At 35.9% G+C, this 20,765-nt stretch overlaps 1 protein-coding gene across 6 annotated transcripts in view; it reads right to left on the reverse strand.

Annotated features, from left to right (window-relative positions):
* rptor (regulatory associated protein of MTOR, complex 1) overlaps window positions 1-20,765 on the reverse strand; it is a 389,484-nt gene that overhangs the window by 253,210 nt on the left and 115,509 nt on the right. For all 6 annotated transcript variants that reach the window (XM_077199050.1, XM_077199052.1, XM_077199048.1 and 3 more), the window contains exons 5-6: window positions 13,006-13,164; window positions 11,863-12,009 (exon numbers count right to left, since the gene is read on the reverse strand). In XM_077199050.1, the coding sequence (XP_077055165.1) occupies window positions 11,863-12,009; window positions 13,006-13,164 (306 nt within the window). The remainder of the gene's footprint in view (window positions 1-11,862; window positions 12,010-13,005; window positions 13,165-20,765) is intronic.

The following is a 20,765-nucleotide window of genomic DNA, read 5'->3' on the forward strand; positions in this document are numbered from 1 at the left end:
GTTAGACAACACGTGTCAGGACCTACTCATTGTCGTAATCATACTCTAGATCTAATATTATCACATGGAATCAATGTTGATGCTGTTGAAATTCTGCAGCAGAGCGACGACATCTCAGATCATTATCTAGTCTCATGTAAATTACATTTAGCCAAGGCTGCAAAGCCAACTCCGTTTTACAAGTATGTTAGACCTATCACTTCTGCCACTAAAGATTGCTTTATCAATAATCTTCCTAATCAGATTCATCGTCTCAGCATCCCAGATAGCTTTGAAGAACTTGATATTGCAACAGAAACTTTTAACTCTCTCCTTTTCAGCACTTTAGACACAGTTGCTCCGTTGCGCTTAAAGAAGATTAAGGAAAATAGTCCAACGCCGTGGTACAACGAGCACACCCGGGCCCTTAAGAGAGCAGCCAGAAAAATGGAGCGCAACTGGAAGAAAACAAAACTAGAGGTATTTCGGATTTCATGGAAGGAGAGCTAGATTGCTTAAAGAGAGGCTTTAAAAGCTGCTAGATCTGCTTATTTTCAACCCTATTAAAAGAAAATAAACATAATCCAAGGTATTTATTTGAAAAAGTGGCTACACTAACGAAAAAGAAAGCTTCAAGCCCAGAAGTTTCCAAGAAACACAGCAGTAATGACTTTATGAACTTCTTCACTTATAAGATTGATAATATTAGGGACAAAATTATAACTATGCAACCGTCTACTACAGCATCGCATCAGGGAGTGCATTATAGTCTCCCTGAGGTAAAATTTGATTAATTTGTTGACATAGGAGAGGAAGAATTTTGCAAACTTGTTAATTCATCTAAATCGACAACATGTTTTTTAGACCCTATACCGACTAAACTACTGAAAGAGATGCTTCCAGAAGTCATAGATCCTCTTCTTAACATCATTAATTCGTCTTTGTCTCTAGGATACGTACCAAAAACCTTTAAGCTGGCTATGATTAAACCGCTTGTTAAAAAAACGCAACTTGATCCTACAGAATTAGTCAATTACAGGCCGATCTCAAATCTACCTTTTCTGTCAAAGATACTAGAAAAGGCAGTATCCTCACAACTGTGTTCCTTTCTTGAAGGAAATGCTATCTGCGAGGATGTCCAGTCAGGATTTAGACCGCACCATAGCACTGAGACAGCTCTCATTAGAGTCACAAATGATTTGCTCTTATCATCCGATCGTGGTTGTATCTCTCTATTAGTGTTACTTGATCTTAGTGCTGCATTTGACACCATTGACCACAACATTCTCTTAAATAGACTAGAAAACCATGTTGGCATTAGTGGAATTGCACTAGCATGGTTTAAATCATATTTATCTGACCGCTATCAGTTTGTAGCAGTAAATGAAGAGATGTCTTATCGATCACAAGTTCAGTATGGCGTACCACAAGGCTCAGTACTAGGACAGCTGCTGTTCACTCTGTACATGCTACCTTTAGAAGATATCATTAGGAAACATGGAATTAGCTTTCACTGTTATGCTGATGATACTCAGCTCTATATTTCTTCCAACCTAACGAAACTCACCAATTCACAAAATTATCTGAATGCATAGTTGATATCAAAAATTGGATGACTAGTAATTTCCTATTACTAAATTCTGAAAAAACAGAGATTCTAATTATTGGACAAAAAACTTCCACACGTAATAACCTAGAATACCGTCTAACACTTGATGGCTGCTCTGTTAACTCTCTGGGGTCGAGAAACGCGCCGGCGCGTTTTGCTGTTTTTTTCCACATAGCAGCAACATAAACTTAAAATACTCCTTCATTTTTGGTCATATAAATAAAATCAATACATGATTATAAACTATAGAGGGTCTTCTTTTTTTGTGTACACTCACATTAACACCAAAACCGTGTGCTTTTGTAAAATGAAGAAAATAAACAGGGTGTGCTTTCTGCCTCTCTGTCTCCGTTAAAATTTTTTCTGGTGTACGTCTCTAAACTTAAACACAGCTCAGCGAATACTATTCACACAAGCACGAGCAATATATCTTTATTATCATTTAAGTTTGTACTTTTAAAATATCTAATTCAAAACTAAAATAAATATTCTCTGTTTATGTAATCTATAAAAAAAGAGAGAGGTGTCAGCCGATCTCATTATCGTTCTCTCAGCTCATTATTCTGCTAATGTGACACGCCCACGGAGAGAGCGCGGTATTCAAACGCAAATGATATGAAAGACAACATTTCGTCGACTAGTTTTGGATAGATTATTAACTGTTTACTGTAAACTAGACTACTGCCACATTGAATAAGCTTTTGTTCACCAATTTCTGCTCAAATGTTATATATTAGGCTATGTTTGTTTTGTCAAAAATAAAGTCATCAACTAGGATGCTATTATAGTCTTTGTTCCAATGTAGGCTTTATTCAAACTAATGAATCCTTAACTTTGAAATATGTATGATAAAATGTATACTTTAGTTTTTACAAAGAAATATGAAATATCCATCTGAGAAGAAAGTTTTTTTATTAGTGTTCTAATTGCGATATCATAGTGTATGTAAACCGCAAAAAGACTGTTTAAATATGAATCGCGTGTGTGTGTGAATGAATGAACTGAACAGTTTTTACCAAACCCTATTGCTATACTGAGATGGGTGAAAATCGACTGAAATATGTTGAAATAACGTTAAAATGTCTTTGTATTAGCAACGTATTAAACTGCAAATTAATATTTATATGCCCTAATATAGGCTATCATAAAAACAACAAACGATATGCCTATGTTACAGAAGAAATATGAAAGACAACATTTCGTTGACTAGTTTTTGGATAGATTATTAACTGTTTACTGTAGCCTAAACTATAGACTACTGCCACATTGAATAAGCTTTTGTTCACCAATTTCTGCTCAAATGTTAAATATATTAGGCTATGTTTGTTTTGTCAAAAATAAAGTCATCAACTAGGATGCTATTATAGTGTTTGTTCCAATGTAGGCTTTATTCAAACTAATGAATCCTTAACTTTGAAATATGTATGATAAAATGTATACTTTAGTTTTTACAAAGAAATATTACACTTGAAATATTGTTATTTTAATTGTTGCTGTAATTGTAACCTTTTTAATAAAATAGCAAATAATATATTTACAAGGTAGATGTAAACAAAATCTTAAAAGGTCAATATAAGCCTTCTCTTCAAATTATTTGTATTGTGTTTTATTAGTGACAAATTTGGGGAGAGGATACATATCCAAAACTTTCTGAAAATACAGTATGAGAATTAACTACACAATTACTAGAAATGTTCACCTTGGATATTATATAATTTGCAAGCAAAAACCAATTTTGTAGTATATATACACATTTCTTTTCTTGTGTCCTTGTATTCTTTCTTGTGGCTCAGTGACACACCTGTGAAAACCTCATTATGCAGGCTCATTAAGCAGGTCTTTTGTCTTCTCAGGTGTGAATCAGACCATTATACATGAGTCTCGCCCATTTCGCATATTGCCTTTCCAAACAAAAAGTGTTTTACTAAATTTAAATCAATGTATTGTTTTATGTGAATGATTTGGAAGGATGATTTTCAGATCATTTTGAAGCAAAAATTCTAGGCAACAACACTCATTAGTCAAAAGTCTTGTGGACACATATTTAGTATGTGTTTTGTGGCCTTATTTCAGAAACTTTAAGTTTTAGTTTTTTCAATAACCATGCATAAACAATATTCTCTCAAAAATACAAACATGTACATACATCTTGCTAACATATTATGGTAGCCCTGTTTGTGCTATATAGAGTGAATTTACACCTTTGCCATTAACATGTTTATAAATAACTGAAAAAAGCACAAATGTTAGAGCATGTCAGAACACCTCCAGGACCCCAAAACACATAGGACCCCAGAGGGTTAAGTCTTCGTCGTCAGTTAGGAACCTGGGTGTGCTCTTTGATACCAATCTTTCATTTGAATGTCACGTGTCTAGTGTCTGTAAAACCGCATTTTTCCATCTTAAAAATATATCTAAATTACGTCATATGCTCTCATTGACAAATGCGGAACAACTAGTTCATGCGTTCATGACATCAAGGCTAGATTATTGTAATGCTCTACTGGGTGGTTGCCCTGCACGCTTAATAAACAAACTACAGCTAGTTCAAAACGCAGCCGCTAGAGTTCTTAACAGAACCAGGAAGTACGACCATATTAGCCCGGTTCTGTCAACACTGCATTGGCTCCCTATTAAACATCATATAAATTTTAAAATATTGTACTTGCTCCCCAGTACTTGAGCGAGCTCTTAACGCATTGTAGTCCTTCACGTCTATTGCGATCTCAAAACTCCGGCCAGTTGATAATACCTAGAATATCTAAATCGACTGCTGGCGGTAGATCCTTATCCTATTTAGCACCAAAACTTTGGAACAATCTTCCTAACATTGTCCGGGAAGCAGACACAGTCTGTCAGTTCAAAGCTAGACTAAAAACACATCTCTTTGACCTAGCATTCACATAACACTCTATAGACTTCTATAATTCAACATTAGGCTGCTTAGATTAGGTCAGCAGGAACTGGGAACACTTCCCTTAAATCCTGATGTACTCGCTACATCATAAGAAGAATGGCATCTACGCTAATTTTGGTGTCTTTGTTTATCCCGAGGTTTTCGCGCAGCCTGCCGGATCCAGGCCGTTTCCAGATCTGACCAAGGACTTTTGCCTGGACCTGATGACAATGCAGGGCTGAAGTGCCAACTAGCCTCTCCCTATGGATGATCCCTAGATAAAGCGTTGTGAAATTTTTCAGTTTGCGTACCTACCCAAAGTGATAAGATAAAATAAAATTCTGCATCAAAATTTATAGACAAGACAAGTAGTTTGTTTAGGCATGGTTTGTAAGGAATTACAAACCTGCGCACATATATTCAAACGCACATAACTATAGAATCAATTCTTAAAGCGCATGTGAATGCCATCAGCGTCTATCACAGGTTCACGTTTAAAGTCTGTTTAGAGAGAACGGTGTCGTCTTAGCGGCCCCTAATTTAATAACAAATGATCATTTAGATGGAAGTGAATCAATCGAAAACTAACTTTAGCTGGAAAAAACATTTTTCAAGAACCACTATAAAACCAAACCAATCTCTGTTACCTTAAATTATATGTTTATCTCTGTAAAGCTGCTTTGAAACCATCTACATTGTTAAAAGTGCTATCTAAATGAGGATGACTTGACTTAAAGGATTATTAGGAACACCATACTAATACTGCGTTTGACCCCCTTTCGCCTTCAGAACTGCCTTAATTCTACGTGGCATTGATTCAACAAGGTGCTGAATGCATTCTTTAGAAATGTTGGCCCATATTGATTGGATAGCATCTTGCAGTTGATGGAGATTTGTCGGATGCACATCCAGGGCATGAAGCTCCCGTTCCACCACATCCCAAATATGCTCTATTGGGTTGAGATCTGGTGACTGTGGGGGCCATTTTAGTACAGTGAACTCATTGTCATGTTCAAGAAACCAATTTGAAATGATTCGAGCTTTGTGACATGGTGCATTATCCTGCTGGAAGTAGTCATCAGAGGATGGGTACATGGTGGCCATAAAGGGATGGACATGGTCAGAAACAATGCTCAGGTAGGCTGTGGCATTTAAACAATGCCCAATTGGCACTAAGGGACCTAAAGTGTGCCAAGAAAACATCCCCCACAGCATTACACCAGCACCACCAGCCTGCACAGTGGTAACAAGGCATGATGGATCGATGTTCTCATTCTGTTTACGCCAAATTCTGACTCTACCATCTGAATGTCTCAACAGAAATCGAGACTCATCAGACCAGGCAACATTTTTCCAATCTTCAACTGTCCAATTTTGGTGAGCTCTTGCAAATTGTAGCCTCTTTTTCCTATTTGTAGTGGAGATGAGTGGTACCCGGTGGGGTCTTCTGCTGTTGAAGCCCATCCGCCTCAAGGTTGTGCATGTTGTGGCTTCACAAATGCTTTGCTGCATACCTCGGTTGTATCGAGTGGTTATTTCAGTCAAAGTTGCTCTTCTATCAGTTTGAATCAGTCGGCCCATTCTCATCTGACCTCTAGCATCAACAGGGCATTTTCGCCGACAGGACTGCCGCATACTGGATGTTTTTCCCTTTTCACACCATTCTTTGTAAACCCTAGAAATGGTTGTGCGTGAAAATCCCAGTAACTGAGCAGATTGTGAAATACTCAGACCGGCCCGTCTGGCACCAACAACCATGCCACGCTCAAAATTGCTTAAATCACATTTCTTTCCCATTCTGACATTCAGTTTGGAGTTCAGGAGATTGTCTTGACCAGGACCACACCCCTAAATGCATTGAAGCAACTGCCATGTGATTGGTTGATTAGATAATTGCATTAATGAGAAATTGAGCAAATGTTCCTAATAATCCTTTAGGTGAGTGTATATATATATATATATATATATATATATATATATATATATATACATACACACAAATATATACACACATATATATATATATATACACACATATATATATACACACATATATATATATATATATATATATATATATACACACACACAGGTGCTGGTCATATATTTAGAATATCATCAAAAAGTTGATTTATTTCAGTAATTCCATTCAAAAAGTGAAATTTGGGTATTATATTAATTCATTCACACGGACTGATATATTTCAAATGTTTATTTAATTTAATTGTGATGATAAAGGCGAGACACTACAGGTGAATAGGGTAAACATTTTAACGTACAGATATCACGAAATGAAACTTTACCAGTTGATTACTTGCATGAATAGGAGAAAAAAAGTGTATTGCAAGTTTTCTGTAATTTTATGTTTAAATATGCTAATCAGGCTATATCTAATTAAATATGCACTAATTTGCATATATTTTGCAGTGACGTTTTTTGAAGATGAAAAAAACAAGGTTCAAAATTATTTTTGCATTTTTTTGATATATTCAATGAAAAGACATTTACAGAAGGGATTATGAATATCTCCTTTTGTTACCCTGTCAATCAGAAAATACTGCCAATAGCCTTAAAAAAATGATTTCCGCCCTATTTTTAGGCATAAAATGTCATATAAATCAGGCCAAGAATGATATATCAACAAAACCCTCTGAACAAACCTTCACAATATAGTTAGGAATAGGACTGTAAAGTTTGGTGTATGTTGGTGCTACAGAAGTGGAAAATCGTCACTAGGAGTGTAGGAAAAAACTCATTTTGAGAAAACGGCCTTTAAAGATTTTTATGGCAAAATTCCACTAATTCCTATTGAAAGCCATGAATTACAGACAAAATATGCTTTAGGTCCATGTAAAATCAATGTATCACACTGTTTAACATCCAAAACTCATCATTGCTTCATCCATCACTGATCATAACGTCCAAAACAACACTCAAAACATCAAAACCACACATCAACAGTCCATCACACATGTGAATATGAATCTGCCTGAGGAACTCACAACCACTTTAGGATCCCACAATTACAGATTTGTTTAGTATTATATAGTAATAATATTATACAAAAACTGAAATGTGTTGTGTAATATAATAGTTTTGTGTAAATAGTGTGTAAAGTATTGAATATATGTGATGCATGTATATAATGTCAGAGCGCGCCACGTGACGATTCTGAACAAATCACGTTGTCAGAAATTGGCATCAGCCAATGAGATGCGCATTTCAAGTTAAATCGCCCGTTTTACTTTCACGATTGGTTGCTGATAAACAGGAAATGACCATATTTGGATCCGATAGCGTTGCAAAGGAGAGAGAGAGCTTTCTAACGGTGTGTGTGATGACAGGGTGCAGACAGCGATCGCGGAGCAGCAGGATGATTTAGAACGCCAACTTTTGTTGAATTTATGCGAAATCCACACACGCAAACAGACAAAGTGTAGTAAAATAAAGACCTAAATGTGTATTTTGGACTTTTTTTTCAGCACAAGTCTGAAAGAAAACATGTTATTGAAAACAAATAGCCCAAAATCTCAAAATTGACCAGTGAGAAAAAAAAAACGATGTTTTTGCCTGCCGTGTCTCGCCTTAAAACTGACAACTGATGAAAATCCCAAATTCAGTCTCTCTGAAAATTAGAATATTACTTAACCCTCTGAGGTCTAAGGGGTTTTGGGGGTCCTTGAGGTGTTCTTACATACTCTGACATTTGTGCTTTTTTCAGTTATTTATAAACTTGTTAATGGCAAATGTGTAAATTCACTCTATATAGCAAAAACGGGGCTACCGTAATATGTGAGCAACATGTATACATGTTTATATTTTTTAGAGAATAATGTTTATGCGTGGTTATTGAAAAAACTAAAACTTAAAGTGTCTGAAATAAGGCCACAAAACACATACTAAATATGTGTCCACAAGACTTTTGACTAATGAGTGTTGTTGCCTAGAATTTTTGCTTCAAAATGATCTGAAAATCATCCTGCCTAATCATTTACACAAAACAGTACATTGATTTAAATTTTATAAGACACCTTTTGTTTGGAAAGGCAATATGCGTGGAGGCGTGTTCACACCTGGGAAGACAAAGGCCGGATAATGTGCCACATACATAATAAGCTGCATATTAATTAGCCCTTTCACACAGGTGTGTCACAGGATACCAAAGAATGCAAGGACAAAAGAAATTATCTATATACATATTTTACAATTAGAAATTGTAACCAATTACAAATAGGTTACAATTACAACAACAATTACAATTTTAACAATATTTCAAGTGTATTTCTTTGTAAAAAGTATACATTTTATCATATGTATAAAAAAAGGTAAGGATTCATTAGTTTGAATATTGGAACAAACACTATAATAACATCTTAGTTGATAATTCAATAAACCTACTTTATTTTTGACAAAACATCATACTATAGTATATTTAACTATGAGCAGAAATTGGTGAACAAAAGCGTACCTATTTAATGTGACAGTAGTCCTTTTTTACAGTCAAAACTTTATAATCTATCCAAAACTAATCACAAAATCTTGTCTAAACATTCATATTTAGTCTGTAACATATTGTGTATGATATATTAGCATATACATGTGAATTTGCAGTTTGTTGCTTATACAGACATTTTATTTCAACATATTTCAGTCTATTTTTACTAATCTTAGTAGGCTATAGCAATATAGTTTGGATGTGTTCATGTAAACATAACGTTTACTAATGTAGGTGCGAGAGTGAATGAACGGCACAGACGCGCTGTATAACTGTAGTAAACAACAGCGCGTTCATTCATCATTTAGCCTACACACAGACACGCAATTCATATTTAAACAGTCTTTTTGCGGGTTTACAGTCAGACACTATTCAATATCGCGATTAGAACAAAGCACTTAAGAATAAATGACTTACTACATCAGCTGGATCCGTTGCTCCTCGAAATGAAACTACCAGCACTTCTGGTACATTTTCCAGGGTTATTAGATAGTGTTACTGCTCACAGTGTAGGGATACGCTGTGTAAACAGCTGTAGTAAGATACTTACTAAACACGATGTGTTTTATAATCCAGCTGGTGGGCGTTGGCATGTTTGAATGGCTTGCCTTAGATCATTTGCGTTTGAATACCGCGCGCTCTCCGTGGGCGTGGCACATTAACGCGTAATCAGGTATAATGAGGTGGAAAGAAAAAGACTGACATCTCTCTCTTTTAATACAGATTACATAAACTGAGAATATTTTTTTATATAAATTAATTCATTTAAAAGAAGAGAGTTCAAGCTTCATTATGGAAAAACACTCGTGCCTGTATGACAAGTATTCGCGGAAATACAGTTAATTTCCGGACACGTTTCAGAATGGACTTAACTGACAGAGAGAAGGCAGAACGTGCATCATGTTTGTTTTTCTTTATTTGGCGAAAAGCACAACATTTTGTTTTTATTGTGAGTATCCACAAAACAAGTCACTTATCAGGATCTAATGATGTACAACACTTAATATGTAAGATCAAAATCAACAGAGTATTTTGAGTTTCTTTTGCACTGATAAGAAAAAAAGCGAGACTATCGCGCGGGTCGACCTCAGAGGGTTAAGATCAATACAAGAAAAGGATTTTTAGAAATGTTGGCTAACTGAAAAGTATGAACAAGAAAAGTATGAGCATGTACAGCACTCAATACTTAGTTGGGGCTCCTTTTGCCTGAATTACTGCAGCAATGCGGCGTGGCATGGACTCGATCAGTCTGTGGCACTGCTCAGGTGTTATGAGAGCCCAGGTTGCTCTGATAGTGGCCTTCAGCTCTTCTGCATTGTTGGGTCTGGCGTATCGCATCTTCCTCTTCACAATACCCCATACATTTTCTATAGGGTTAAGGTCAGGCGAGTGCTGGCCAATTAAGAACAGGGATACCATGGTCCTTAAACCAGGTACTGGTAGCTTTGGCACTGTGTGCAGGTGCCAAGTCCTGTTGGAAAATGAAATCTGCATCTCCATAAAGTTGGTCAGCAGCAGGAAGCATGAAGTGCTCTAAAACTTCCTGGTAGACGGCTGTGTTGACCTTGAACCTCAGAAAACACAGTGGACCAACACCAGCAGATGACATGGCACCCCAAACCATCACTGACAGTGGAAACTTTACACTGGACTTCAAGCAATGTGGATTCTGTGCCTCTCCTCTCTTCCTCCAGACTCTGGGACCATGATTTTTGAAATTTACTTTCATCAGAGAACATAACTTTGGACCACTCAGCAGCAGTCCAGTCCTTTTTGTCTTTAGACGCTTCTGACGCTGTGTCTTGTTCAAGAGTGGCTTGACACAAGGAATGCGACAGCTGAAACCCATGTCTTGCATACGTCTGTGCGTGGTGGTTCTTGAAGCACTGACTCCAGCTGCAGTCCTTTCTTTGTGAATCTCCTCCACGTTTTTGAATGGGTTTTGTTTCACAATCTTCTCCAGGGTGCGGTTATCCCTATTGCTTGTACACTTTTTTCTACCACATATTTTCCTTCCCTTCGCCTCTCTATTAATGTGCTTGGACACAGAGCTCTGTGAACAGCCAGCCTCTTTAGCAATGACCTTTTGTCAGTTTTGTCAGTGCCACAGCCTGATCGACTCCATGCCACGCCGCATTGCTGCAGTAATTCAGGCAAAAGGAGCCACAACTAAGTATTGAGTGCTGTACATGCTCATACTTTTCATGTTCATACTTTTCAGTTGGCCAACATTTCTAAAAATCTTTTTTTGTATTGGTCTTAAGTAATATTCAAATTTTCGGAGATACAAAATTTGGGATTTTCATTAGTTGTCAGTTAATCATCACAATTAAATGAAATACACATTTGAAATAAATCAGTCTGTGTGTAATGAATGGATATAATATCCAAATTTCACTTTTTGAATGGAATCACTGAAATAAATCAACTTTTTGATGATATTCTAATTCTATGACCAGCAGCTGTATATATATATATATCGTAAGACTAATCCTGTGAAACTGAGATGCTGCAAATCGGGTGATTTTAGGTCAATATTCTCCGGTCTTCATGTTGAAGTTATTAGTATGTTATTCTGGTAATAAAACTCACTGCATATTGATCAATCTCTCCCTTGTTTTTTTTTTTTTTATTATTTATTTTTTTAGTTCACCCTGTGTCTGAACTACATTACAAAATTGTATGACCACTATACGTTATGCATGATAAAAAGTTTTATTCAGATGCAAATCACACATTGAATTAACATTTGACCATAATGGTGTGTGCACATGAGTGTGCACATGAGTGTGTGTGTGTGTGTGTGTGTGTGTGTGTGTGTGTGTGTGTGTGTGTGTGTGTGTGTGTGTGTGTGTGTGTGTGTGTGCATATAAAATCACACACCTCCAACTCCTGCTCCCTCTGCAATGCAAACTGTTTGAATGACTTGACAATGATCCCAGCGTTAGAGCAGTCATACACAAAGATGGAGGGACTTCCCATCCATGTCTGTAGGTCATAGATGGACAGAGGGATGTACTGGGTGTAGTTCTGAGAGAGAGAGAGATAGAGGGAGAGAGAGAGGGAAAGAGGGAGGGGAGGAGAGAGAGAGAGAGAGAGAGAGAGAGAGAGAGAGAGAGAGAGAGAGAGAGAGAGAGAGAGAGAGGTTGTTTTGACAACTCCAAAAGTCCAAAACAAATTAACTTTAAAAACTTAGTACAAGGGAAGTACAAGGGAAACAAACTACTGCTAATGACTGCTGTGGGGAGACACAGAAATAAAATTTTTAGGTACCACTTTATAATTACTTTCATTAATAAATCATTAACAAATGTCAAATGTTATATAAAATGTTTAACAGATCTTTAGTTAATATATATTTGCATAGCTAGAAATATGAGATAATGTGTTTCTTAATGGTTACTAATTAACTTAAACATTATATAATGATTAACAGATCATCATTTAATATAAAATAAAATGCTTACAAATGTTATTAAACTTTCAATTCATATTTCAAAACACTTGCTGCTATTGAGGTATGATAAGTTAGGGGCAGGTTTGGTGGAATGGGTAGGCTTTAGTTTTGCTTAAGAGGTCAAATGTGTACAGGGGTCAATCTGATTATTATATAAGGGTACATGGTTCAAACTGTTTATATTACATTGCTTTAATCAATTGAACAAATATTTTTCTTGAAAATTTTATTGGTTTCGTATGATCCTGTTTATGTATTGAATAGTTCAAGAGCATGATCCTATAAATTTAAAATTAAATGACATAAATGACATCTACGCATTTTAATTTACGTTAAATAATGATCTGCTAATCATTCTAATCAAGTTCATTAGTACACATTGACAAACACATCTCATTTTTTAGCTATGTGAATATATATATATATATATATATATATATATATATATATATTAACTAATGATCTGTTAAGCATTATGTAATGTTTGTTAATGATTTATTAATGAAAGTTCTTATAAAGTGTTACAAGTTTTTAATTCGCCCACTTTTCCTGATACTTTTTTGCCTTACCTTATTGAAGACCCAAATCTCTCCATTGACGGTGGGACGAGGCACCCCATGGCCATTATAATGAAAAAGAACACGTTCCTCTTTGGCATTTCTCCGTAGTGAAGTGCACAACTTCTTCACCTCATCAACTGTAGGGTCCAAACTCTGCTTATAGCGGGCCTGGAAGAGAGAGGATATTAGATGACAGTGACAACCAGAAAGAACATTAATAAATCAGAATGTGTCAGCACAGATCTCAAAACATCTGAGAACTATACTTCTAATATAAGATAAAAACACATTGATCAAAACAGATTGAAATTCATCAAACCTTACAAATCAATCTATATTCAAATCTACAGTGAAAAGAATCTGCTACAGCCAAAGAAAAGAATCATTTCAAGTAAAAAAAAAGAGAAGAAAAGAAGAAAAAAGAAAGATCTGAAACCACAGATCCGTGATTATTTTGCAAAAATAAAGGTCATGCCAAACGTGAATGGCACTAACAGTTGCACTTGAGTGTGCCGGAATTACTTGAGATTCTGCCTGTTTGTTTTGTGTTTAGTTCTTGTGTACATTTTCAGAAGGTAATTTGGAACAGGTTGTTTGTTAATTTAAATTATTTTTTTATTGAATTTTTTTTACTGTGTAAAAATAATGACAATAACTCAATGGTTCATCACACGAATTTACCTAATTTGTGCATGATATAGACCTGCCTAAAGTATCTATAATCCATTCTCACTTATTGTTCACACCCTCTGATACTTTGTCTATGTTCACACTACGAGCATTAGTGCTCAATTCCTATTTATTGCACAAATATGATTTTTTTGTATAGCTGTTCACATTGTTGTTTTAAATTTGGCCAATATCAGATTCCAGTCGGAACAGATCATGGTCCTGAACTAACCTGCATGTGAATAATAAAGATAATTAAAGCTGCGAGCAGCATTTAGCGGTGTTCAAGCAGTTTAGGCAGTTAAGGCAATTAAGGCAGTTAAGGCAGTTAAGCTCAAAAGCATCAAAAGACATTAAGTTTTATGTAGCAAGCATTTAACCACTGAGATCATAGACACACACACACATACACACATGTTGTTGTTTTCAAAGCTATTGGGATGTGTCATCATGAAAATATACTTTAATGGTCTTTAAAGGTGCAAAACGCAAGTCTCTGAGTTTTTGCAGAACTACGCCCCCTCTGGTGACAAGCGAAACTGCAACCAGAGTTGTGCACGCTCATGGACCACACGCACACGCACGCATGCACGAGCACGAGCTGTTCATAACTAAAGGAGCATCTGCCGCAAAGATCTTTGGTGTACAGCCAAAATCTCTTCAGTGGTTATAAAGTTATAAATCTGCAAGTCATTTCAAATATATGGAAGGAAAGACATTTGAGTAAATTACTCTTATGTGTGAGGGGAAAAACGGGGGTAGTAGAAAACTTTGTTTATGTTTTTACTGTATCCACCTATGATTGTATTGTTATGAAAACACATTCATGAACAATATAATTGATTACTTCGCAAAAGCTCAAAATAATAATCATACCATACACGGTTGGTCAACAACGTTCACTCAAATGTCTCAAGGTAATAAACAATCAAATGTCACCATGACGTTTTCATAAAAGCCAAACAGGCTAATCCGCCGAAGACTTGCGGGGTTCAGCCTGTTATTGATCTGCTAAGTAGAATATTCCAATAACAATACATCCTTTTTCTGTTATAATTTACTCAAAATTTCTGTCTAATTATCGGTCATTTTTTCAGCATGTTATATCACACTCAAGAATATTGAACTGTTTTGCTAATCACTAAACTACATGTAGCGCTGATTTATTTAGTAGATATTTTGACAATACACACTGACAAACATTAATGTGAAATGTGTCAATACTTTATTTAGTAAATAGTTAGTCTGCTAAACAGTATGAGTAAAGTAAAAATATTTACCCCTTTACCATTGTATTTCCCTTCCTGCAATGTTCAGAATAAAACATGTATTTTATCACAATACCAAAATATTTTACGTTTTCCTCGTTTTGATAGAATACGAGCTCCCACATACCTCATATATACTACATACAAAATGTACCACATTCACAGGAACAATTTACTATTTTTACCGAAAAATACAATATAGCCAATGCAACGGCGTTCTTCCTTGTTGGTCAATGACGTGAACACCATAGCATGTTAGCAATGGACACAAGGCTAACGTTACCGGTAGGCCATACACAAAAACATAGTTAGCATCTTTTATTGGATATGTTTTATGTTTCATGTTGTACTATTCTTCCGAAACACAATTCCTAGTTTATGAAACTGTTCACTAACAATGGTAGTAAAACCAATTCTGATTGTACATGTATCTAGCTTACGCTAAAGCATTACACATTTTACGCATCGTCATTTGTTGTCATACATAGATTGGCCGTATCAAACATTGAGACTGGGCTATATCTTACCGTTTTATCAAGAAAAAAGCCAAGTGAGGATCCCGTTTGAGACCAAGAGCAGACCGGAGATCTCTCCATTTGTTGAATGCCTTCCCGAGGTGGACTCTTGTCTTACTCCGACGCCTGTCTGACTCCAATTTGGACCTTTTGGTGGCACTAGACAAAAATGTTCTTTTCTTTTACTTTACGTGGAGTTTGCGTTGGGGTTTGGAACGGACTACAAGCCGGTCTCTTTGAATCCATCTTCTACCTGTGACGCACGAGTTGTCTTCGCTGATGCGGAGAATGGCGGCGCCGGCGAATACACAAACCTGCGAGACATAGCCTGGTGAGCGTGAACGCGCAGGACGTCACGCCCAGTCTCAAATTCGAACCCGAATTCCTCTTATTTATTTTACTGTACAGGATTATAGAGGCAATTGCAGTGATCAGAGAAGGGCTCATTCAGCCCATCAGGCAATTGTTTATGCATGTATGGGTTAGAAAACGTGTATTTTTAACATTAATTGTTGCGCAATGCACCTTTAAGCATTTCTAATATTTCTTTGTGAAGCAAGATGTGGACGGGACCTTTCAAACAAGCTATCCCACAATAATCTAGGTGGTCTAGGTAGGGAGTTACAGCTGTTCCAAGCCGGAGGTCTCACGGATTATATATATATATATATATATATATATATATATATATATATATATAATATATATATATATATATAATATATAGTTTTGAACATATATTAATGCAAATACTTTTCTTCTTTCATATGTGCAAAAAATTGAAATGAATGAAATGATACCACAGAGACATTCTTCTATATGCAAACGCTTGAACTTGAATAAATTAATTGATTGTTAATGTTACTTATTTTCATATCCATTGTTTAAAAACAACAACATTGTATTATTCTGGCAATAAAATGCATTTTTGTTTTCTATGACTTGGTTTGATTCCATGTATTTTTTAATGGCACGTTTTTCATATTAACTCTAATAAAAATGCTTAAACACATTTTGTTATAGCTATAGATATTTGAAATAAATGGTAGGTAAAAAATTGCTTATTACAGATTTCTCATTTAAAACGCATTTTTTAGTTTTCATTTTAATCATATAATTTTATTGAAAAAAATGTCTCAAATTTTCATGTTTACTCAATAATGCATGCTTACAGACACACTTTTGGGATGTTATTGTGAAAATCTAATTTAGTTTAATATAGTTGATAAAATATAATTTAGTTTAGTTGAATATTTAGGCAATATAGTTTAATAATATTAAAGTATATTACCAGTCCATCATAATAATAAAATAGCTTTAAGAAGTAAAATGGCCAGCAGAGGGCAGTAGAAGACCACTTATTGGCTCACTTTCATTTTAAACAACTTGGTTTCACTAATATCCTGCACTAAGGCAAACCAGTTTTTTCATGTTAACTCCATAATGCATGCTTACACACACACACACACACACGTGGGATATGATATTTGTTATTTTTGAAATATCTTTTAATGGTCTATAAGCATTTAAAATATTTCTTTGTGATGTAATAATATACAACAAATTTAAAAAAAATAGCTTTAAGCATTTGTTTGTAAGCCAATGCTGAAAGCTGGTAAAAAGATTAATCATGTCTAATACAGCTGCTCCCTCTAGTGGACAACAGTGGTATTACAGCCTATATAGAGTTGAAATGAATGAATGGAAATTTGGTTTTTCACTTATATCTCGGGAACGAGAAAGTGAAAAAATCTGAAACTCAGAACTTATATAGTGTCCGAGGAGCCCTGTTGAACGAGACCATCCCGGTGTTGGTGGCCGATCGGGGCCGGGAGTTATGCCCGTTCAAAGGCATATCTTTTGGGGCTTATATCTCGGGAATGCCTAGGGCAAATCACACCAAACTCGAATCGAACCCAGGTGAGGACGTGCCCTTTCCAACGAGCTATGCCACAAGAATCTAGGTGGTCTAGGTCGGGAGTTACAGCCGTTCAAATTCGGGGGTCTCTCGAATTAGCGATCCGCGGGGGGGGCGCTCCCGAGGCCCGCGACGATAGATTTCGATCAAGGCCCAATAGAGGACTTCACCATCCAAATTTGAGCGCGCAGGGAGTTTCCGTTTTCGAGTTATGAGTGAATTTGTACTGGGAGGGCGTGGCCTAACGTTATACTTTCGTTTTCAGCCTTCCTGTGACACAATGTGAATAATACATGAATTTTAACAAAATGTGATTGTAAATGTTAAAATAATGATTTTATAAAGTCTAAATATGAATTATATATAACAATATTAGGGAGTAGTGTGATGAAATGACAGCAGGGGGCAGTAAAATACCATTTATTGGCTGTTATAGCCATCCAAACTGTTAGCTGTTATAACCATCCAACTTACACCCTATTATAGCCATCCAAATGAAGAAGTTATACCTTTTCTGACAATTATTGATCTATTCTAGAGAGTCCAGAGAATTGTACTGCACTGGTTGTACACACACCAAGGAAATACATGGTTTTGAAGCTTTTTAACAGTTATAGCGCCACCTATGGTCCGATCTCCATGAAACTTTGCATGCTTATTCACCATGTTATGACACATATGCTCACCAATTTTTGTGAAGTTCTGAGTTTTTATTTATGATTTATAGGCTTTTGAGTGTATTTTGTCTCGCCCATTTTCTAAATGACCTTGTTATAGCAAACCAAAGGACAAAGTTCAACTTTTTTTCAATGATTATTGATCTAGAGAGTCCAGAGAATTGTCCTAGACTGGTCTGGTTCCGATCCGGCAAAAAACCTAGGACTAGTTCGCAAAAGTAGGTTTTTAACATATTCGTGAATATTTAATGAACGATTTGATTGACAGCAATGGTTCAAGAGGCAAAGTTGTTCAGCATGAGGAGATCTATCAAATGATATGCATATTGTGGGGATGTGTGCAACAACACGTGATTACAGAGCCGTAAAACTCGTTAGCGCCAACTAGTGGCCGATTTCTTTCAAAACTCTTACAGACCTCTTGAGCCATGAGTTGAACATGCCCAACGAGTTTCATGCTGATCAACCTCCGTTAACCTTGTCTAATAGGAGCGCAAATTCATTGGCCGATGGCGGCCATGTTTTTTGAGATACGCCAATGTCCTCATATACATACATGGGGCCTTGGACCAAGACAGGGCATACCGATTTTCAAGTCAATCGGACTAACGGTCAGGTGGTCATAGCCCTTTTATGTTTTATTAATGTTATAGCCCCACCTAGTGTTTGATCGTCGCGATTTTTTTACTGTGACCTCAGAAGTAACTCATTCACATGTGTACCGAGTTTGGTGAAGCTATCTCATTTACTTCTTGAGTTATAGCCATTTTAGTAAAATAGGCTCCGCCCACAATGTTCCTTTTGCGCCCCCTAGCGACCGTGAATCAAAATTTCAACTTTTTTTCAATGATTATTGATAATCAGACTCCAGAGAACATTTTGGCACTGGCTTGGTTCCGATCGGGCAAAAAACCAGGGACTAGTTCGCAAAAGTAGTTTTTTGACAAAATTCAAAATGGCGGAAAATCCATCATGGCGGAAATGAAATCGGAGATATACGTTTTTTACATCAGGCCCCCAGCTTTCCAATGATATAAGACACTTGAGTCTACGACATACGGTTTAGGAGTTATGAGCAGTTTCGCGCAATTGGTTGCTATAGCGCCACCTATGGGCCAATCGGGCTCATAATTTGATAACTTCTCCTCGATTTTTGTACTACCATCTGACAAAGTTTCAGAGCTCCAGCACTTACGGTTTGGGCTGCACGATGCATTTTAGCGGAGAAGAAAAATAATAATAATTAAAGCTGCAAGCAGCATTTATCGGTGTTCAAGCAGTTAAGGCAGTTAAGGCAGTTAAGCTCAAAAGCATCAAAAGACATTAAGTTTCATGTAGCAAGCATGAAACACTGACATCATAGATGGAATAGACCTTGTTTTAGCATGATTTACCATGATATACCAAATTTTAGCGTGATTTTTCATGATTTACCATGTTCCAGTATGATTTACCATGAATCTAGCATGATTTACCATAGTTTACCATGATATACCAAGTTCTAGTATGATTCACCATGATTTACCCTGCTCTAGCATGGTTTATCACAATTGAACACATTCTAGTATGATTTAATATGATTCTAGCATGATTTATCATAGTTTACCATGATTTACCATGTTATAGAATGATTTACCATGATTTACCATGTTATAGAATCATTTACCATGATATACCACATTCTAGAATGATTTACCAGGATTGTAGCATGATTTACCATGATTCATCACATTGCTAGCATGATTTGCCATGGTACACCATGTAATAGTATTATTTACTATGATTTACCATGTTTCTATCGTGATTTACCATGATTTACCACATTGCTAGCATTGATGTGAAGTGTCAATAGCCATGAAGTGATAAACTGACAAAAAAATGATTGTCTTATAATAGTTAACATGGAAAAACAGGTTTGCTTTAATAGTGATGAAAATCAAGTCTGTCAAAATGAAACTGAAACAATAAGTGGTCTTCTACTGCCCTCTGCTGGCCATTATACTTAATAATAAAGTGTTTTCACAGGTATCTTATTTAGACATATGCTTACACACACACACACACACACAAAGACAAATGTTGTTGTTGATTTTTTCAATGCTATTGGGATGTGTCATTATGAAAATATACTTTAATGGTCTATAAGCATTTCACATAATATATTTGTAATCTATTAATCCGATTATTCAGCATTTATTCAGAAATATAGGACTACACACACACATTATGTTGTAGATACAGACATTTGAACTATGTGATGGAAAAAAATGTTTACTGCAAGTCTCCTTCAGGATTCACATTTCTCAATGCGCCACAATAGTCAGTAGCAATACTTCAATAGATGAATTTTGACTAAATGTGAGTGTAAATGTTAAAATAGTGATTTTATAAAGTCTAAATAAGAATTATAGAATTATATTAGTTAGTAGCATGACAAAATGACTATTTTAAACAGCAGGGGGCAGTAGAATACCACTTATTGGCTTAATATGCCATTATGTTATAACTTTAACGTTTTTAACTGTTATAGATGCATTATTTCTTATCTTATTTAGAGTCACATGTTCTGACTTGTTTTTAAGAAGATCTGAGCATTCATTGAAGATATATAGGCTTTCTTGGTAAAGGCTTCATATTGAAGTGACCCTATTATAGCCATCCAAATGAAGAAGTTATAACTTTTCTGATAATTATTGATCTAGAGAGTCCAGAGAATTGTACT

Source organism: Siphateles boraxobius, unplaced genomic scaffold (genome assembly GCF_051911475.1).
Source record: "Siphateles boraxobius isolate OS27281-9 unplaced genomic scaffold, OSU_SipBor_1 41, whole genome shotgun sequence".
Lineage (NCBI taxonomy): Eukaryota > Metazoa > Chordata > Actinopteri > Cypriniformes > Leuciscidae > Siphateles > Siphateles boraxobius.